Here is a 23,210-nt window from a genome sequence, read left to right as displayed (position 1 = left end):
AATATGAAAAATATTTTTTAAAAAAAATAGATCGACCCGTGCATCGCACGGGCTTCATCTAGTGTATATATATATATATATATAAATAAAGTAGGCATTTTTGGAGAGCACTCGGCGCGCCACATAAGAAAAGGTATTATTTTGACCAATGAAATTTTAGATTAATAATTTGTTGTAAAATTAAAAAACACTCGCCACCTAAGAAAAAGTGACGAATAAGATTTAAGAATTTTGCCACCTAGGTAAAAATAACGAATAGTGAACAATTAAAATTTAAATTATTTAAAAAACTAATTATCTTTTTTATATATATGGATGTAAATATTTGATCGTAAATGTCTTTAATCTCCCTAGCAAATATTATAAAAATTAGATATTAATAATGTACTCATCGAAACGAATAAAACTAAATCTGACATCACTATGTTTTTCCTACATATAGAGAGAAATTTAGAACATTCCCCCTAATTTTTTTAATAGTTAAAAGATTCTAGATGAGACTAACATTTTTGAAACAGAACAAGTATATAAAAAAACGCATTTGCAAAGGACTTATTTTAACCAATAAATAAAATGATTTGCCGTATATTTTTTAAAAAAATTAAATTGTCACTTAAGCAAAATTAAAGAATAAGGTTTGAGATTTTAAATTCAAGCGCCACGTAAAATAAATAAACCTACGAAAGATAACTTTAGTGTTAAAATTAAAAAAATAAAAAATAATAAAAAAAATAAAAAATATCTTATGATATTAGTAATTTTATCCAAATATCTAATGAATGATCTTCATATAAAAAAAAAATCTTAAATTTATAAAAAGATTTACTAGAACCCGAGCTTATAAAAAAAATTTAAATTAATATAAAGATTTACTAGAACCGTGCATCGCACGGGCTTATATCTAGTTGTTTTTGCTAAACTGAAATTATTTTTACCTCACTTGTAGTATTTTTTGTATTGAACTTAAATTAATTTTACTGAATTAAAGTTATTTTTCTTCTTTACAAAAACTGATTTTTACTGAACTAAAATTATTATACAAATTTTTATATGCGGTTGGCCACATGGTGCGGCAGGGGTTACTTGTACGGCGTTACTAGTTTTGTCAGGGGTTACTTGTAGGTGTTATTTGTATTCTGGGGTTACTTGTATGTTGTTACTGGTTTTGTCAGGGGTTACTTGTAGGTGTTATTTGTATTCTGGGGTTACTTGTATGGGTGTTACTGGTTTTGTCAGGGGTTACTTGTAGGTGTTACTTCTATTCTGGGCTTACTTGTATGAGTAATACTGGTTTTGGTCAGGGGTTACTTGTAGGTGTTACTTGTGTTATGGGATTACTTGTATGGGTGTTACTGGTTTTGGTCAGGGGTTACTTGTAGTGTGTTACTGGTTTGGTACGAGGTTTTGGTCTGAGGTTACTTGTAAGTGTTACTCAACCCCTACCAGTAATCCCTACAAGTAATCCATACAAGTAACCCCATAATACAAGTAACCCCAGAATATAAGTAACATCCTACCAGTAACACCTACAAGGCTACAAGTAACTATGGAAACAAGTAACCCCTGTCGCACCATGTGGTCTGCCACATTGAAAAAGCTCTGAAATTATTTTTATTTAATTGAAATTAGTTTTATTGAATATTATTTTTTTAAGGTAAATTAAACAGAGCCTTGTAGGATCGATTAAGATTATGTTTAGTTCACCTTACTCCGTATTTAGTTCAATTTGGATCTTTATAGATAAATGAACCCAATACCATATCCAAGCAATTGACGCAGCTAAAATAATAATAACACCAAATCGAGACATTTCTTGATACGCGAACCAAAGCTTTAATAGTTTTTTTTTCCAAAATGACTGTAAAAGCTTTAATGAAACATTTTTTGACACGCAAATCAAGAAAAAATGTTAATAATTGCAAAGTAAACCTTACTTGCATTGATTGAATCAACAAAGGGAGCTGGATAACAAGAAGTTCACTAGTGATACACTAGTTGTATAAGGTTACAACGTGTAATTTTTAAAAGAGGGGCACAGGGCACACAACTTGGAAAAATCAATGGTAGAGGTTTGATGTATAGACTTTCTAAAAAAAAAAAGTTCAAAGCGAATTATATTAGAAAAATAGGCATGCATTGTTAAATATCTTTAATCAAAGATTAAAGAACCGACGCCCTCGTTGTTCACGGTCATGTTTGGTCACTCTAAGCCACCAAATCCATGGGCCACCACTCTAAAGTCGGCTCTAATACCATCGATATAGGATTATAGGAGAGTCACCCTAAAAGCTAGCTCAAGGGGATGAGAGCCCGTTGTCTTATATAAATCCCACATCAGCCCCCCATATGACTAATGTGGGATTTAAGTCTCATACCTTGCAATGGACAGTTTTATAACATGACTAGAAATCTAGGTTTTCTTTAGAAATTAGCCAATTAGGTTGGAAGAGAAGTTCAAGTAGGATTAGGTTACACATGAGACTAAAATACGAGAATAAAGATGTATATATATATATATATATATTTTGAAACAAGCACGTTGAGCGCCAAAGAAAAGGAAAAGCCTCAGGATCACTTTAGATAAAGTCTGTACAAAATTCTCAGTTTTTTTTTTTTTCCACTCTAATTACTTGCTCAAAGAGTAAGCTAAATGGTTCTAATGTTAATCAGATGGTACAAACCACAGATATACATCATCTAATACACACAAAATCTTTGACCAACAAGGATGTGTTGCCACGATTAGCAGGAGCAAGGCACTCACAGGAAACAGCATCGGACTTATTTATGTAAAACCACAGTAAAAGTGGATTGAAGCAACTTTACTGACAGCCAAATTCAGAGACATCCCCCTCAAACAAATTTATATGCCTCATACAACTCAGAATCACGATTTTTATGGCTTGCCTCTTCTGTTGATCTAAGATTATCAGATCACATTGTGAGTGTATACATGGAGTTGAAGAACTCTACAATTTTTTACTTCACAACAGGACGCTTTTGTTCTTCAGTCAACTCATCATCAGCAGAAAGGATTGAGATAATGGACGGAGGAAGACTTCTTAGCAACAATTTCAATAAACTCTTTGCAACAATGACAACCACCCTAAAAAATTGATCAAGTTCATCTTCATATTGCTCATAGGTAAAGAATGATGTGAACGCAAACACGAGCACTGCATTCATCCAGATCAAAGTAAGGGGAAAATATAAAGGAACAAGAAACATTTAATATTTCATTTAACCAAGTCAGAAAGGATAACATACCTGATCCTAATGAAAAGGTTAATGAATGTGAGATCCACTTGAGAAAACACAGAAAAACTGCTGCCTGTAATATTTTACAAATGAGCACATAAATAGCTGGGAAGAAGGAACAGCATCAACATTTATATAATTTATTTTTTATCTTTTGGCAAATCATAATCTGCAAAAGAGGTCTACCTAGCAACTTTATTTAAGTTCATACCACGAGAAAGCATAACAGTTTTGAGGTCGTATACAAATGCACATCAAATCACTACAAGAGACAATATAGGTACCTTTATGAATAAGCTCCAATCCTCTCCGTGCGCCAACGTTTTAGCAAATTGTACCCCTTCATTCCATATAAATGCTACATTGTCGAGCATGTTTCTCATTGTTGGCTCTGGAATTGCTAAACAAGGGATGGATATCTTCTTGAAGCTGAAGTCAAAAACGACATTTGAGTAACGTGTCTCACTAATTATATCTTGAAAAGTAATTTTCACACAAGGTACCACAGTCAAAGTTTCTCAAAAAATTATAAAATCCAATTTGCAAACGAGGCATTGGACCAATGGGCAATAGAAACTGTATTTTCATCAAACACTAACAATTATGGGAAGTCCAATGCTCCTGGTCCCCTCATTCCAAGTTGTAAAGTCCACCTATCTAGTATGGGAAGTCTTAATATATTGTCCTTGATATTTAACAAGTGTACGTTCAGCAAACATCTATCTCCGATACATTCTCCCTACACAACACTGTTGATCAAATTACACTCACCAACTACACTCCTAAGAGTTTATAAATAGTCAACATGGCAAACACTTTACATGTTCCAGGGGCAATATCAATTGCTACCCAACTATTGTATATAGGTAACATGGCAATCACTCTACAACTTAGGATGAAAGTAATGATTACACTCCAGTAATTATCAGCCCGTTTTGGGGTGACTCGGTTAAGATATGCCAACCGGTTGACAAGAGGTATAGGAGTATAAGTTCACAAAAGATGTGGCAGAAATAAAAGACCGCACAGGTACCATAACTCAAGCACAGAACTGCATGTATATCTAGAGATTGCAACATGTCGACACTTACATGTTAACCGGAAGAATGCTATTTACAATGAGAAAAAACGTGGCCAGCAATAGGAGCCCAGCAGTAGATGAGATGAATGTTCGTCCACTAAGTAAAAACCAGTAGAACAATCCACACGTAATAAGGAAGCATGTAAATGTTTCCATCTCATCCCTCCAAAGCAATATGTCAGCAACTGCACTTTCAGAAAAAGCAAGGAAAATGAAGTTAGGAAAAAAGTCGACAAACATAATTAAAATTGTAGATAAATCTGACAATAAATATTATCCTCCGGATGTCATATAGGTGTCATATGCGCAAAAGGAGGGCTAAGAACAAAAACCACCAAGACCAATAGTTCATAGGCATGAAATATGTATGATTTACAAAAAATATACTAAAACACGAGCAGCAAAAAGAGAAGCATCTTCTCAATAAGGCTTCTCTTTCAAAGATCATCATTCAAGAAAATTTTTGGGTGAATCAGAGGAATTGTTCACTGCATTCATGCCAAATTAGTCGCCATACAATTTCACAGCTGAATATGTAGGTTGGCATCAGAGGAATTGTTCATTGCATTCATGCCAAACAATGCAGGCATGCATATCATGACTGAATGAAAAAGCTAGAAGCAATGATACCCCAATATGACTTAGATAATTGAAGGACATGGGCTCAAGTGGCCTCCACATAGAACGGTAGTGATGCCGACTTGAGAATTTTCCCTAGACATTACGTAGAGAGGAGATTTGAGAACTGGGCTTATTATATTCAGGTAGTCACAAGACGAGCTTAATATTTTAGCACATACTTCAAGGCATGATGATTGAACAACAATAATTGCATATATTAGTGCTAAAAGGAAATCAGATATATGAAGAACCATAGGAGAAAGTGACAACCTTTCCCATATCCCAGAATTTCTTCTGCTTTAGAATAATCCTTAAACTGGCGTTGTTTAGAGGGTAACGAGCTTTTAGCCAAATGAGAAAATGACTTGACAGTCAAAGCAATACCTTCCTGCAGCCAGTGAGAGCACATAAATTGATTATAAACTCTCACAATCCTTCTTTATACATTATTCAGAATAAGAGAGAAAGACTTAACATTGAACTAATAACTCAAAAGAGCCACAAACATACAACATCATCTGAATACATTGCTTGGTCTAGTTTAGATCATGATAGATAGAGCTAAAGGTTATATAGAACTAACTCAAAAATAATTATGGGCTCACATCTTCACCCATTGCTTCATGTGAGTAGAAATGTGTCTGTTATATTAGAAATTGCCCTAGTTGTAGTATATTTGTGTTTTATCACCTTTACTTTCTTATCTTTTATTATTATTATTATGAAAATATCTCCACAATCTCCAGCTTCCTTATTACAAAAACATTGATTAGTAGGAAATTATAGTAGTTTAGAGTAGATATTATAACATTTTAATTGACAGAGTTGCAATGTGTTCCCACATACCAGACAATATAGTCACTTAAAGTATAAAAATATTTAAAAGTGCCAGAAAAAAATTATCAAAATTCATGGAAGGAAAAAAAAAAAAAAAAAAACCGCTCCCTAGTACATTTCCAAACCTACTACCAGTTAATCACTTACATACAATTCACAAGGAAGGAGAGAAGTATAGTAAAGGGTGATTTGGAGAAGTGAAGGTAAATCCTTAATTATGAGGGGTAGGAGCAATGTGACAACTAGTACCAGAGGGGATTATCTCTTTCCTATTGCAGATCTATAGAAAGATCTGCTGCAAATTAAGTTAATTGTCCACTACTAAGTGTCCAACAAAGATCTCATTCTTGATGTAAAAATGAGTATATACATTGGTAAAGAAGCATAACTTCGATTGTTATCCCAAGAAAATAAATAAAGATGACATGAAACAGACCAGTCACTTCTATCATATAAGTTGCAAGCTAGAAGGAACAATATAAACATTGAAAGGCCTCAAAGCTCTAACATAAGATGCATCCTTTTCTGACTGCTGCAAACTATTTATCTATCCTGACAGGTTTTAGTAATAACTAAGGAAACCACATAAACAAAGGCACAACAAAAATAGGATAAAGCAACAATTAAGCGTTGGACAAGTTGGCAATATGGTCAAACTTACTTCCAAAGGAACAACAGGTGAGTAATTGATGTGCTCTTTAGCTGCAGAGCAATTAAAAGTTCTGGTAAACAGTGACGATTCAATAGCAAACTGAACTGACACTAAGAGGCCTTTGACATCAGATTCGGATTCCAGTTTGTAACTTGTCCACCTCAAAAGCAGAAGCAAAAAATTGACGATCTTAGGAGGAACTCGAACGCTTGGCCTACATTATTGTTTTTTGACAATAAATTGACAGAATCAGAATAAAGGAATCTAAAAAATACATAGAACATAACAAATAAAAGCACAAGCAATAATTTAACCACTGAGCAAGTAATATTATATACTACTAGACTACTAGAAGCCCTTTGATAGTAAAATAATAAAATTTTAAAAAAATACTAAACTCCAAAAATCATGGGAGATTCAGAGCAAAAAATTGTACTTTAAAAAATAAAATAGAATTAACCAAAAAAAAAAAAAAAAAAATTACTAGTGATTCAAACTAATACTCTAAAACAAAGTAAATTCCAATTCCCACGTGGCCCATTATTAAAACAACAGTTCATCTTCTAATTGTGGTAACATTGTACTACTAAACTATGTAGACAACATTATAACTACTTTAAAAGTGTGCCACCCATTGAGCCCAACCACCCCAAAAATGAAAGAATGAAAACACACATTTAACCGATACAGTGGAAGATGAAAAATGCAGATAAAAAAGTATTTTAACCAAAACAACCAAGGACTGCATCGAAAAAACCTAGCAAACATCTTTAAGTACATGTCGCTCAGGGAAACATTTCTTTTAGCATAGTGACTGACAATAAGCGCATCATGTGACAATAACAATACATAAAGACACGAACAATGGGACACATTATATCCCTAAGGAAAAATCCACATTATATCAAGGAGACAAGGACAGTAGTATGGTACAACTATGTATGACCATATTTTCTTTCACTAAAAACGAAAAAAAGAGATAATCCACTATGTATAGGATGATAAGTCGTCAAAAAACAGAAAGAAGCATATCCTAATATCTTAGTCAGCAAAGGCTTTCAAATCGTGGTAAATATATAGCAATCAGATACAATACAATTCTTCAAGACAATTTGTTGAATCAGCAGTCGAAAAAAGTCACAAAAGAAGCCATATCAGGCTCACTTCAAAAACTATGAATAATTATTATTTGCCCCAAGTATAAGAGACTAAGTGACGAAAAGGAAAAACATGTTTTTTAACAGAAGAAAATTTGGAACATCCAAATAGTTCATATAAGTATAGACAATTATAGGTAAATATTATAGTATATATTCAACTGTATATGGAAAGATATGGCAGAAATCAATGGTGGTCGGTAGTCTCCAAAAGAGGTTTCCACTAGGTTCCCTAGAGATTCCAAAATGGGAAAACACGACATTTGTGAGGTTTCTGTGCAACAAAGGCTGAGAGAACTAGGTTCTTCATCAATCGATACAAATCACCATGTGATAATCATACAACACTTCCCGTGTCAGCGAACAAACACCGAAGAGAAAGCTAAAATGCCTTTAATGTGACCAAAATATAGCTTCACTCCCATCAAACTTATCTACCTAGCCAACCAAAAAAAAAAAACTTTTTAGGAACTACTCTGTAAATAAAACTTCAACGAACCTTTTATATCCCAAACCTTCGTATATCCGAGATACAAACTCCCAATAGTTCCTTGGCTCGAGATTTGTGATAAAAAATGCCTGAATATGACATCACGGAGCAAATCTTAAATATAAAGGCCAAATAGTAATAAAATGCACTGAGCAAAACTGCAAAAAAATTTAACATGAATTACCTTTCCAGCAACAGATTTTTTTTGAGAAATAAGAGCTTCTGCAGCACATATATGAGCATGGGCCACATTCTCAACATAGGTGAAGTCGGAGAGATTGTCACCACTGCCTAAAACAAACTGGAAAAGGGAGATATGTCCATGATAAGGAACTAACTTTAAAGAACAGGGGAAAAAATGATTTGGCATATACACCTTATATAAAGCATATGAAAGAAAACTACAAAAAGGGAAGAGAAAAATAAGTGAATAATTTTTGCATAGAATACGAAACATAAACTAGAAAATTAACGCAAATAAAATTGCTCAGTCATGTAAGTTAGATTTTGAAAGAAGGTATCTGAAATCTGTAAATTGTATACCATAGGAAAGAAATTAGAAAAAAAGAAAATTACTCCTCCACTTTCTTATTCATCTTGTTCCCAAACACCCCACACTAATTTGTCCCTTGCAATCTATATAAATTATAATCTGTCAGTCACTCAACTCCTCTCTCTTAGCCTCTCCTGCCATGGCAACAAAAATTTACCCGGCGACATAAAGTGTTTAAATTCCAAAAATCATCACAGTTAAATTCTCAAATAATTTTTAGCTAAAGACCCTAGATCTGCAAAACTAGAGTCGTTCGCGTGTTTTAGTCAGTTGTGTGGTAACTGTATGTCACATATTCACATCATCCAGGGCTTGAAGAACAAGATTAACACTCTGACTTTCCGTGTGGAAGATGGAAATGGGATACATGCTTTTTATTTCATCACTGTCCACTACACTTCAAGGGGCTTCCAAACAAAACAAGTTGCTATTCCTAGATATATTTCTAAAATATCTTACATTTCTTTGCACTTTGGGTTGCAAGAATGTAGGGAAAGAACAACAGCTTACACTGAGAAGTTCTGGAAATCTGACAGACGATGTTATATTGGAGATCATACAAAACTATTTAGCAAACAGCTATAATTCTAAAACTCTTCATTTCATCTTGCTTACAAATGTTGCATACTTGATACTTCACTTTACCAACAATAGTTTGATTTTCAAAAAGTTAAAAAAAAAAAAATTTAAAAAAAAAAAAATTTAAAAAAAGGAACAATAAAAAGCTTGGCACATACAATAACCAAGTCTCTGTAACTTAGGCAATTAGAGAATGTACTTCATTGTGGTATCTAACTAAGTAGAAGCTGCAATGACACTGAACCCTGCTCCACCCAAAGCCAGCCCAGAAAAATAGGCTTACTCATATTCCGTCCACTTGCTCAGGGAAAGGGATGGTGTTAAGGAGAGGATATAGACATGAATAATTACCAGACCTTTGCCCAGACAGAATTTGCTTGATTCACCATAGCATGCACCAGGTGTGTATCTGATGGTCCAAAGATATTGCTGGGACGGAGAACACAGGTCAATAGATCATCATGGTTGTTAGCATACAAAACAAGCGCTTCTGCTTGAGCCTTCATTTCCGTTAACATGTCTGTATACTGTATCAGTGTAGGAACTCAATTAGAACCTCATATGTTTCAAAAAAGGTGTGAACAAAGAATAAGAAAAGGAACTTCATCGAATGAATACATACTTTCCACGGGTAGAGCATGGATTCATCCCCGTTTCTAATATGATGAGAACCGTCAAAAACGACATCAGCAGAACTGTTGTATATTAGTCGTTTGACTTTACACTCTTGGCAAGTATATATGACATTCTTGGCACCTGATGAACAGCATAGAGATAATACATATTGTAGTAGTTCTGCAACAATCATAAACTCCACCTGAATTAATCATTATCATTTGAAAAGAAATTACCTTGAACAATGAACATGTAGCTTTCGTAAAGATTACATTGGGATGCATCAGAGGTTTCAGCAACAAAAACAACGGATGAACCATCAACAGCTGCAGTGGAACAAAGTAAGAGTAATTAAGTCATCAAATCTCAGTCTGCTGAAGGTTTCACAACTAAAAGAGAACACTGTAAGATAACGATAACAGGGACTGATTTAAACAGGTAATATTAGAAGAGATCAATTTGTCATCCCAAGACTTAAAATATCCAAAAGCAATGAGAAGTAGTTTCACTGTTTCTGGCTCAGCAAAACTCCATAATGAGCACAGTTAACATGTGTAAGCAATGGTTAAATAAACACAGAATGATCATCCTACTTAAGATACTTCACAGAACTGTTTGCTGTGAATATTTTGCATACAAAAGAAGCCTTATGTGCTAAACAGCTTCAAGGAGTGACTATAAACCACTATTCATCACTTCAGAATATCATTTGGGGGGAGGGGGGGCTTTTGTAGGTTTAGACTTCATAAATCATAACAAAAAATCTATATCTCTATCAGCAAAGGCACAAAAGTAAGGATGTCTAGTAAAAGAGAAAGAGATCTTGGTGGGACACAACATTAAACCAATCAAAATAATAAATAAGGCAAAGGCCTTAAAAATGAAGCTATGCACCTGCTTACATTAATCCAATCTATATACAATAACTTAACTGAAGAACACTAAATCGGGTTTCTCCTCCTAAACACATTAAGGCATTAGAATAGGCTAAATGAATGAGTGCCTTAGAATTTGAATGCGTCTTATTGAGCAATAGTTATTTAACAAAAAAGTGATATCCAATGAAAACCATTATTGGATAATGTTTAAAAATTTGGAATTTACTTAAGTATATAAGTGCACAATATCCTTTCATGATTACTATTTTACAGGAACTGAGCATGGCTCGGAAATTACCTAGTCTCAAACAAATGCATGACAAACTAGGCTTGTAAAAGTTCAGCAATCATCAAGGTTTCCAGCCATCAGAATATCTTTTCCCAAACAAGTGCAATTATGGTTCTACATAATTGCTTTTTTTAAAAATAAAAATAAAAATAAAATGAGCCAAGAATAAAACCAATTTCAATATCATCGTTTAGAATGAAGAAAAATAGATCTCAAACATGCACCTGCAATTCTAGCAAGCTTCAACACCATCCACCACAACAAACACAACAAACAAAATATATTATGGGTACTTAATTACTATACCACATCTTTTTGTATGTAGATCTAAGGTAACATACTGCTTATATCTAATACTTAAAATATATCTTGGGAAGCAAGACCCTACAGGCTATGGCCCACAACAAGATCCGCTCTGTGGCTGCTAGTTATCCTATCTTCTATAAGTGTAGTGTCCTTCCATAATCTTTTACTTTACTTAACCTAAACCAACTATAAAAAAAAAAAAAACAGAATACCACTTTGCTTAGTGAAGTGAGAACCACTTTGCTGTTCTCAAAACATCAACATGTTAATGGTAATCATAATTCAGTATCACATGCACCAGCGGTCCTGATATTATCTTCCCCTTAAAATAAGCCATTTTCTAATTTTTACTTTCAGTATCTTGGCATCTACCTTCATTAGGTCCTAAGGATTCTTATTTTTCATGCTTACTTACTGCATCATTCGTACAGTTATGTAAACAGAGGTGGTTTTTTCTCCTTAAAAGCCCATACTTTGCTCCCCAGACTCATTAATTTAACCCTTTATAAAGCTGCACTCAACATTCATCAACAACCATAAGCACAATAGGAAAGATCAAGAAGAAAATCTTAGATCTGAAACCATCAAGCTTGATATTAAATTTTGGACCAATGTATAAAAAGGCTCAAGGCGCAATGAGGCGACGAAGGTCCTGCAGTGCCTCTTTGAAGTGAGGTGCATAATCTAAACAATTAGAGAAATTTGCCTATATGCGCCTCAAGTGTGCCTCAGGTGCACCTCTTTGAATGCGCCACGCCTAGAGCAAAAAAGGTGCTCTCCCCGTCTTTTTATACACTGTTTGGGACTAGAATATCCCTAACGATGTGAAACTGGGAAGCGATTAGGATGTGAGCACACAATCTCTATGTTGAGCAAATGAGACTATTCTGAAACAGCTACAAGATGAACATCCTCGAATACCTCTAATCAACCAAAACAAAATACCATCACAAAGCTCATCATGATCAATAAATTTCTAGCCTAAAATCTGATAGAGTGGAATATAACCCAAGGACTCAATCCTCGGGAGTACCAAAACTCAGTAATATACCTTTTCCAAATCCTATACACAATTATAGTCCCATCACAGCCTCCTATTTACGCTTCTCACTTGCCAAAAAGCCCACATCACATACTATCTACTCCCCAATGTGGAGAAGTCGAAAACTATAGACTTAATAACTTTGAAAGAACTTAGCCAAACACCAAAGGTAACAAAGTCAATGAGCCTATATATTGACTCCAAACGCCGTGAACCTTCATCGTAGGCAAACGATAAACTAGATTCCGTGAACAAACATAAGATTATATCAACACTGTAACACTCAGTGCAGTATATCAATAAATCAGACTTCAGCATTGAATTTTCTTCCTGTCCTTCAAATAATCACAACACTAAAAAATGAGGTCATGATCAAAATGACTACATTTCGATAAAAACGAAGATAATCAATCTCCTTTAACTTCATCAATTTACACCAACAATGTTGTACCACCATACACTTCTAAATTCTAATTCAGAACAATTTTAATCAAATCAATCAAATTATCATTCTACAGCTTAATTCTCCAACAACAACATAAACAAATCAACATTTCCATCATAAAATGAACAAATCAACAGCATAAACTTCGAAGAACCCTAAAAATCAAAAAAAATTACCTCGAACAAGCTGAGATTTATCACGAACATCAACTTGAAAATACGAAACACGACCATCAGAAACAGCGTCAGAAACGAGAGAATTCCGCTCAACATTGAGACTGGGTTCAGAATCGGCGATTCTGACGATCCAATTACCGAGTTGCAAGAGGCGTAGAACGAGGAATCGACCGACGAAGGATTGGCCGCCGATGACGACGCAGGTAGAGCTAGGGTTAGGGATGTGATCTTCCGCCATTGATGAACTGTAACTGAGAACTGAGGAAGAGGAGAGAGAATGGCGGGGAAAATGAAACGTAAAGATTGAATTTGAGAGAGGAGAGAGAAAAAAATTTGGTGGGGGAAAGTGGTGGAGCCGCTGTATCAACCACTAATTTAGTTTGCTGCAAAAAGAGGTGTTAATTCTTCTGACAAATTATAAAAGGACAATCAAAGGACGGATTTATTACGTATTTACGTCTATGTTTTTAATTCTAATGTTGTGTTCTTCCTTTTGTGTTTAGTCATGAGACTCATGGCTGTAGAGCCTCATGTGTAGGTTAAGTGTAAGGTGGCACGAGCTATGTCGTGCGGTGTCAGTGTGTTTCGAACGAATCATACTTTCTATTGCACCTAAGACACCAACAACTCCATCATACTTTCTAGAATACAGAATTGCATCAATGTGAGAACCAGTTCCAACAGCAGCACAGGCAGTATGCTACAGATGGCTGAATGCACGTTGTAGTAGCTTCTACAAGGATTTGTAATATATTCTGGCCATGGACAATTAGGCAGCAATTCACATGCTCCACATTGAGTCACAACAGACCATAGAGCATAGAAATAATGTTGACCATGGGCTACAATTTACATTTAATTCAAACAAAGGGTTAGGATCATATGACAAAGCATTACCTTTGAGGTTTATATAAAAAAGTTTGAGGGGACATCTCAACTTTGAAAATAGGTTAGGAACAAGGAGGAAACAACGAAAAATTGCACATTCCCTGTCTAAAAGGAAGAAAACATCATTCTTCATTAACCCCCACATTAACAACCTCGAAAAAATTCTTTCGGTGGAAAGAGGGGGTAGAGGGATGTTCCCATCCAAAGATTGAGTCAAGGTGCTAGTCACATACCATAAAATTAGAAAAAGATTCACTATTTATACTTGGAGAGAGAATACACTATATTACTATTAACAATAACTGGATGCTCAATCAAGAGAAAATATTAGGTTATATAAATATCAGTCCTTGATGGTAGGAAGGCAGAGATTACAAGATTTCCAACAAGCAATTTGCACCTTCACCAGTTACATGGGAAGAATCAAATTTGAGCATATGGCTAGTAATAGGCTGTCAGGCTAGAATTCTAAAGAATGTCTAATGCAACAGTTGCATATATCAATTCCAACACACATCTCTGGGGTAAAGTACCATTCAAACAAAATAGTAAGTTTCTGAAAACAAAATTGATTTAAACTAAGAGAAAAATTCCACACATTAATTAAAACAGGCATACTTATTTTAACACAGAAACTGAGCTATAATATTAAGGCCCCGTTCTTTAGAGCTGCTCTGCTCTGCTTTGCTCTGCTGAAATCTGCTCTGCTTTGCTCTGCTCTGCTTTGCTCTGCTGAAATTTGTTCTGCTCTGCTTTGCTCTGCTTCAATCTGCTCTGCTCAGCTCTGCCCTGCTCTGCTCTGCTCTGCTTAAAATTAATACTTAATATTGAATTATTATAATAATAATGTATATTTAATAAAAATAATAATAAATAATTAATACTTAATGATAATAATAATTAATATTTAATAATAATAAATAAATAAATAATATTTATTAATAATAATACTTCCTCCGTTTTCTTTTACTTACAACACAGCCTTGTGGCACGTGTTTTGAGCTCTGGTTTATGTAATGTAAATGGACAAATTTTTCATTATAATTTTTACAAATGATACTTAACTCTATTCTAATTTTCGCGTAAAAATTATATTGATAAAATCGCTCGTTTACCCTGACTAATCATCTCCTAAAACTGCGTGCTTAAAAGGTGTGTTGCAAGTAAAAGAAAACGGAGGAAGTATATAATTGATATTTAATAATAATAATATAATTAATATTTAATAATAATATTAATTAATATTTAATAATAATATAATTAATATTTAATAATAATAATATTATTAATAATATAATTAATATTTAATAATAATATAATTAATAACAATAATATAATTAATATTTAATAATATTAAAATTAATAATAATAATAATATTTAATATTTAATAACAATAATAAAGCATTACAATTATTATTATAGTATTAGTAGTAGTAGTAGTAATAATAATAATAATAATAATAATAATAATAATAATAATAATAATAATAATAACAATATTAGTAATAATAATAATAATAATGATAATAATAAAAAAAAATGAAAAAATTAATAATAATAATAATAATAATAATGAAATCTGCTCTGCTCTGCTCGGCTCTGCTTTGCTCTGCTCTGCTGAAATCTGCTCTGCTTTGCTCTGCTCTGCTGAAATCTGCTCTGCTCTGCTCTACTGAAATCTGCTCTGCTCTGCCCAGAAGCTCAAAAGAACAGGGCCTAAGTGGCTCCAGCCGAAGGTGAAAGTATCTTACAAAAGCCCAATGGCAGCGTCATAGATACATCTATCTATAAACCTATACTAAAAGCGAAACCTTAAATGACACGTGTCATTCTAAGGTAAAAAGTTTTCCCTCCAATTTTATTCTTTTATTTTAATTTATTACTAAATCGAAACATATCTTAAATTACCATTTTTGTCCACGAACCTAATAATATCTTTTATTTTAGTAAATAAAAGAAAACATGTCCATGTCTAAATTATCAATAATAAGGAACTCAATTATACTAAAACAAATATAAAGTTATGGTAAAATAATTTCCAACAAATAAACATTTATAAAAAGTCTTAATCATCAAAGCAAAAATTTGTATAACCTAATCAAGTATCATTATGATAACTAAAATTTATTATGTGTATAAAATTACTTATTCAATTAATTGTAAAAACGATCTTTGTAATACACGGGATTTAAACTAGTAAATACAAAATAAGCTAAACTAGAAATAGATATTTAATTACTACTAACTTCACCCCATTTCACATTAATATTGATAGAATAATCATCTCCCTCTATTGTCATGGAATCACTTGATGCCCCGATTTGGAATTCAGTAGAGGACGACAAGACTTTGTCAGAAATTCCATTCCATAAATTTGCTTCAATTACAAGAGAGGATTTAGTTGAACAACCACTGACCTAGATAAGGGTATCATCCCACTATTCCCTATTTGTGTTGAATCTTCTTGATTCCTCTGAAAAAGCACAACCCGATAGTAATCTTTTTTGTATCGGGATGTATAGTCATAATTGTTGTATTCAGCGATAAGACTTCCATACACCTTTGGATGAAGATCGACATGTCCATTCTTCGATATATATGAGACACCAATATTTGCTTGTACAGCTTCAGAAAAGACACTGTAATGTAGAGCTACAAAACACTCATTACCAAGAACAACCGATGATAATTGATTGCCAAGGCATAGAGAGCTAGAGTCACGGGATTTCCAATCCCATTCCACACAGCCTCTAATGTGGAAACGATTTTCAACATCCTTAAGATCAATTTTCATTTCTACAGACTCACAATCATCATACACACACGAACCATCTAACACGGGTAAAGTAGTCCTATGTTCCGATAGTGTAAAAGCATGCTGTGCTTCTCTTTTGAAGACTTGGAACGTACAAACGGGAGATGATAGTTCAATAAGGCCATAAATTTGCACAGCTTCAAAATTTTCTCGGCCTATGAAAACAGTAAATATCTCTACGGCAGGAGATGCAAAAGGCATGTTCTTGAGTGCGCGCAAAAACCTAAAGAAACAAGCAAACACATAAGTGATGTTATTTAAAACCATTATCATTTCACACTCTACATAACAAGGATCCAACTTAGAAGAGAGTCGAACACATCCAACAAATTTCCATAACCAAAAACAAGGAAGAACTGCATACCAAGGGAGCCTGATATTTGATGACTCTTCATGAACAAAAGCCTAAATACACGGAGAAATCAATATCAGATCCATGCATAAAAGTAAATAACAAAGAATAAATGACAAGCATTAAATTAGTGTGGTATAGACAATATACCTCAATCATTTGTTCATCACTCTCTCTTTTGGTAGTTTCTTGTGGAGATATTTCATCACTGAAGGACTAAAAGAGGAGGGCGGGATTCATGTTAAACTCAAATGACAGAAGAAAGTAGACAAATGATGAATTGAAAGACAAGATAAGACTCTGCTTGTCAAGAGGGAAATAACAGGGCAAAAATACGAAAAAGGGATAAAAGTACCTTGTATATACCTCAATCATTTGTTCATCACTCTCTCTTTTGGTAGTTTCTTGTGGAGATATTTCATCACTGAAGGACTAAAAGAGGAGGGCGGGATTCATGTTAAACTCAAATGACAGAAGAAAGTAGACAAATGATGAATTGAAAGACAAGATAAGACTCTGCTTGTCAAGAGGGAAATAACAGGGCAAAAATACGAAAAAGGGATAAAAGTACCTTGTCCCCAAGCTCGATACCAGTGCATCTTCCTTGTGGCCTAGGTGAGTGCCATCCCACACGAACAGTGATAAGCATGTCATCTACAATAAACATATCCTCAGACACCAGTCCATTTTCGACTCGCAATTCTACTGTTTCTTTAAGAATCCTACGCTCTGTTCCGAATTCTGACAAGTCCAAATCAAGAATAAAGGGCGAATACGGTGGCACACCAACCCAACCTCTAGAAAGTCTCATGCCTCTCAATCTTTTTCTCGGACCAATATCCACTCGTTCGAATTCATTAGATTGCTTTTCAAAAAGAGTATACTCTTCTAAAGCGTGGCTCCCAAAAAAATTGCCAAACCGAGCAACAATTTTACCTTTGACATTAAGATAAGGATGATTTTCTTCATCTAATTTATTACTCTGTTTAGGAGTAAACAGAATTCTCACGCGCCCATAAACAGCAAACGGCATGGAAATATAACGCATCGAAAGGGCACGGGCACCAAGCTCATCATGAACATATACTAGTTTTACTTGTCCAAAGTCAGTGATATCCTCGTCACAACAAATGTGCTCAGCAAATAGTTTCTTACCTCCTGCACAAACATCTACTACAACCCTAGTATTGGGAATTGACATGCTAATGTCCAATGGTGAAGACCAACAATCTGGGCTGATGAGTGTTAAGGTGCCACTTGGTCCAAGAAGTTGAGCATTGTCACACTTACGGTTGTAGAGATCATGGACAATCTTTTCTCCAGAAGTTGTATCAAAAAATTCAGCATATACTCTACCATAAATAGTGAGTGGTGTGTTTTGATCTATTATATCAGGTAGAACTTGGACAGAAAGTACCTGAACCAAGGGTCCTGTTATAATAGATTCTCTACCATAAACCTTCTCGCGTTCCCTTCTCATATGGAGAAGTTCTACCGAACATTCAAAAAAGTCTTTGCTGAAAGTTGGGTATTGCGAAGTTTCTAGTATCTTCTCCACTTCTTCCCTAGAAACATTGTTGTATTTCTCTATCAGATTCTCCAAATCCATGAGTTCCTGCAAACAAAAACGAATTTTAGGGTTGTGCAATACAATAGCATTATACTAATTATACAATAGCATTATACAATACAATATAATTATACTAATTATACAATACAATAGCATTATACAATACAATACAATACAATACAATACAATACAATAGCATTATACTAATTATACAATACAATACAAAAACCACCCAATTGCCCCTACAAAAGGCTCCTTACTCCCAAACATTATACTAACATTAAAGGGTTGTGCAATACAATAGCAACCAAATTTGATTCAATTATCTCAGAATTTTAGGATATTCAATTCAATTATCTCAAAATTTTAGGATATTCTATTCAATTATCTCATAATTTTAGGGATATTTGATTCAATAATCAAATTAGGCTCATAAATTTCTTTGCTTTTGGTTATGATGGTTTCATAATCTTAGAATTTAGAACAAATAGTTCAGATTTTCGAACCCTACACTTACTTAATGCACTGACAATTAATTAGACTGTGAAATTGATATGATGATAACAAATACAAACAAGTTACCTCAGAAGCTGCTTCAATGGGGGATACAAGAACTAGATTCAACGGAGAACGCTTCAATGGAGAACGTTGAGTGCGCTACAATGGAGAACGTTGAGGGTGCAATTCAATGGGTTGGACGCCTTCGACCCCTATTTAAAGGCATGACCCGCCAGTGTTATTAGGGTTAGATCCGTCTCATAAATTAATGGATTGGGTCTTTATATGATCGTTCAATTATGGAGCAGGGCGGGCCTTATAAAGGTTTAAATTAACCCTGTTTTAAAAAGTGTTTCGACTCTGTTCAATTCGCCTTAAAATAATGATATTCAATAAAAATAATTTTAGTTTAGCAAAAGTAATTACAATTCGGTAACAATAATTTCAGCTTAGTAAAAATCAGTAGCATTAAAGAAGAAATATAATAGAGATTCAGTAAAAATAAAGTTCAGCAAAAATAATTTCAGTTCAAAGGGTTATCCGATGATCAGTTATTGAGTCGATTCCCATTGGGAAGACAGGGGGCAATTGAAACTTCGGGGGTAGCCCAGCATTGGGCGAGACACCGTATGCTACACAGAAGAACACAAGCTATGTGAATGAATTAAACAGCTACTTGAGATGGATAAGGTAAGGGGCTTTGAGGGATTCCTTCTTCACTACTCTTATGTTCTCTTTCTAACTGCGGTTTAATTTCAGTTCGGTAAAATTAATTTCAGTTTAGCAAAAATAACTTCAGTTAAGTAAAAATAATTTAAGTTCAGTAAAAATAATTTCGGCTCAGCAAAAATATTTCAATTCAGTAAAGATAATTTCAGTTCAGCAAAAATAAGGTGAAGTAAACGGGGCCTTACTTAATTGGTATTAAATCATATATTTCAGCGAATTGCAAGATATCCATTCAAGAGAATTGAACAAATCAAGGTATTTCAATAAAAGGTTAGAAAAATGTTGATGAAATAACAATATTATTTGTTCATTTTTATTTACAACTGAAATGTTCAATTATATAATATTAGATGTACAATTTTTTTTCCAGTTTCATAGTCTCTTTATTTATTTTTATATTATAAATGTTCATTTTTATATATTGCAACGTTCAGATTATCAGATATAAATGTTCATTTTTTCTAGTAAATGTTCATTTGTGTTGACGCAATTTTAGGGAAAAATTTACAAGGGAGAGGCGCATCATGGGTCTTTTCCTCTTATGTTCAATCTAGCCTCTTTGTTGACATTATTGTAGGATCCATTTAATTTGGGCATTAGCCTATTTTACTAGTCTAAAGATCGTTAATTAGTACCTCTAACTATGATATAACGACGACCCAGAGGAACAAATTAAACTTAATTATCTCCATATAATTACATCCATTATATTATCTAGTAATTGCTCTTGATGAAGACATAAAACCTTCCATCTCCCACTTACATGAGACAACTAGACAAGTGCGCAATATTTATTTTTCTTAAGTCAATCTGTGTTTGATTTGATAGTGTGATTATTGCATCACATGTCGAGATCATATTAGCCCATAAATAATCATTACTTGAACCCTAATTTAGAATTGTAAAACAAATGATTATTAAGTAATCCATTTGAGCACGATCATGCATTTTCTCAATTCCCCCCCTTCAAGAGACATAAATACATAATTACATGGTGATATACCATGGAATTGTAATTACAAGCTGGTGACATACCATCGGAACAAATCGAACATTCAAACAATAACGAATGGGATAGAACGGAGAGGGCCGGGGGTGGAATCGTGGATTCAAGTGAAACTAAACCAGAATTCTAACTGCCAAGAAATAGAACTCAAAGTTCTAACAACCAAGGAGTACCAAACTACCAACAATAACTAATAGTGTCAAAACTAGAGCTGTCAACTCGGGTAAATGGGTCGGGTTTGTGTGGGTCGGGTCATCTCGGGTTGGGTCAATACAGGTTAATGTCAGGACCTATGTGGGTCGGGTTCGGGTTGGGTCATGCTTAAGTCGGGTCACATCGGGTCATACATCTTTTCGGGTTCGGGTCGGGTCAATAAAAGGTCGGGTTACATTCGGGTCGGGTGAAAAACTTGCGGGTTATAATCATGTCGGGTCAATAAACTTGTCTGGTCATTCTCGAGTTCAAATTGGCAAGTCAATAATTTGCGGGTTATAATCATGTCGGGTCATTTCTAAGTCGGTCTCGGGTGTGGTTCAAGTAAAAAAATTTCGAGTTATAATTAGATCGATCCTTTTCAAGTCTTTTTATTCTCGGGTTTTAATAATCAAGTCGGGTCATGTTCGAATTCGGGTATCAAATATTGGATTAATATGGGTTTAAGTTTGATATCAGGTCGGGTCATATAGGGTCCAGTTACATTTTTTTTAATTTTTTAAAATTTATTTAAAACTCCAAATTAAATTACGTAATTTAATTTGGGTGTTATCCAACGGGAGAGGGTCCTTTATTTTGATAATCCTCCGATTGAAATAAAGGAGCTTCTTCGGGAGGATATGCTTGGAGTTACCACTCCCCGGTTTGTAATTTAGTACTTTAATTTTTGAATAAAAGGGCTTAGCCTTCATTTGCACCAAAAAAAAAAAAAAAATTACGTAATTTAAAACATTTTCTGAAAAACAAATATTAAATAGACAAGTGAATACTAAAATTTGAATTCCCTTAAAAAAAATAATAATAATAAAAAAAGATAAGTCAAGTAAGATGAGAAAGACCTGCTATTGTCTGGGTGCCGTGTATTTTTTATTTTTTTGTTTAAAATTTTTTTTTTGGCTGCTGTCCAATTCAGTTTTTCTTTGACGAGGATTATGTAAGAGATAAGTCAAGTAAGATGAGAAAGGCCACTTTTGTTTTATAATTGGAATCCATGTTAAATTGAAACAAAGCCTGAAACTCAATGGTCAATACACAGTACTTTTTTAATCCTAAAAATTCCTAAATCCTAAAGTTCGGGTTAGTAATAGGTCGAGTTTAAATTCGGGTCGGGTCAATAACAAGTCGGGTTGAATTTGGGTCGGGTTAATAACAAGTCGGGTTGATTTCGAGTCGGGTTTGTAACAGTTCAGGTTTAAATTCGAGTCGGGTTAGGAACGGGTCGGGTTAGTAACAGGTCGGGTTGAATTCGGGTTTTGATGGGTTAAATCGGGTTTGGGTCATTCTCGGGTTCGGTTCAGGTCAATAATTTACGGGTCACATTCGGGTCGGGTCCTCTCTAGGTCGGTTCATGGTCGGGTTCGGGTCTCAAATACTCGGGTCAACTCGGGTCTATGGTTGGTTTCAGGTCGGGTTAGGTTGGGTTCGGGTCACCATTTTTTTCGGGTTCAGACGGATTAGGGTTAGGGTCGGTATTTCGGGTCGGGTCAACTTTTGACAGCTCTAGTCAAAACATTCAATATTACACTTACTTGTACACCAGTACACAACTACAACTAATAACCTGGTTACATACACTAATAAAGTAAGAAAGTACTCATAAACCTCAACATAACATAGCTAGTTTTGAAGAATATTTTCTCATTCGTTATTTAAGAATACCTTGTATATATTTTAAGTTTTTAACTAGTGTATGACTTTTACCATATAAAGTTCTCAGACAATCCAACATGGACTAGTTCGAAATCAATAAGTCATTGCATAATCTAGTTATAGTAATATACGATTATACTACTTTTTTTCTTAATATTTGGAACAATTTGATTATTATGTTTTGTCAATAGAAAATTCTCAACCATAAATATTTTAAACTGTTTTTTTTTTTTTTTTTTTTTTTTTTTTTTTTTTTTTTACAAAAGGTTCATATTGAAACGACTTCAACTACAATTATTTATTTTTAAAGGTACTACAAATTACTTAATACACACTAAACGCCAATAAAATAAAATTAAAAAAAAAACTTAATACATAATTGAGTCGAGTTAACCTGTAAAAGGTTTCTACATGATAAAATCCTTTCTCCTCCATTTAAAAAATATTGTACTCCGTACTTAAATAGGTAAATATGAAGTAGCGTTAAAATTAAGTTAAGTAGTGTTGCA

At 34.0% G+C, this 23,210-nt stretch overlaps 2 protein-coding genes across 2 annotated transcripts; both read right to left on the bottom strand.

Moving 5' to 3' along the window:
- Positions 1 to 2,552: 2,552 nt before the first annotated feature.
- Positions 2,553 to 13,351, bottom strand: LOC145608195 (3beta-hydroxysteroid-dehydrogenase/decarboxylase-like). The gene is made up of 12 exons (XM_081663806.1): positions 12,980 to 13,351; positions 10,080 to 10,169; positions 9,851 to 9,984; positions 9,585 to 9,755; positions 8,281 to 8,397; positions 8,106 to 8,185; positions 6,459 to 6,663; positions 5,231 to 5,348; positions 4,350 to 4,524; positions 3,543 to 3,687; positions 3,268 to 3,331; positions 2,553 to 3,176 (listed from the first exon to the last, which is right to left on the bottom strand). The coding sequence occupies exons 1-12, from the start codon at positions 13,215 to 13,217 to the stop codon at positions 2,980 to 2,982; spliced, it is 1,734 nt and encodes a 577-aa protein (XP_081519932.1). The 5' UTR covers positions 13,218 to 13,351; the 3' UTR covers positions 2,553 to 2,979.
- A 2,705-nt stretch (positions 13,352 to 16,056) lies between these two features.
- On the bottom strand, positions 16,057 to 19,320 carry LOC145609274 (uncharacterized). Its single transcript, XM_081664800.1, has 6 exons — positions 19,188 to 19,320; positions 17,607 to 18,650; positions 17,391 to 17,467; positions 17,186 to 17,251; positions 17,048 to 17,088; positions 16,057 to 16,906 (listed from the first exon to the last, which is right to left on the bottom strand). Exons 2-4 carry the CDS (start codon positions 18,642 to 18,644, stop codon positions 17,191 to 17,193), a joined length of 1,176 nt encoding a protein of 391 aa, XP_081520926.1. The 5' UTR covers positions 18,645 to 18,650; positions 19,188 to 19,320; the 3' UTR covers positions 16,057 to 16,906; positions 17,048 to 17,088; positions 17,186 to 17,190.
- Positions 19,321 to 23,210: the final 3,890 nt, after the last annotated feature.

The sequence above is a fragment of the Chenopodium album genome, chromosome 23 (genome assembly GCF_948465745.1).
Source record: "Chenopodium album chromosome 23, dcCheAlbu1.1, whole genome shotgun sequence".
NCBI lineage: Eukaryota > Viridiplantae > Streptophyta > Magnoliopsida > Caryophyllales > Amaranthaceae > Chenopodium > Chenopodium album.
The sequence above is the reverse complement of the archived record's forward strand: the minus strand, read 5'-3'. Positions and strand labels throughout refer to the sequence as shown.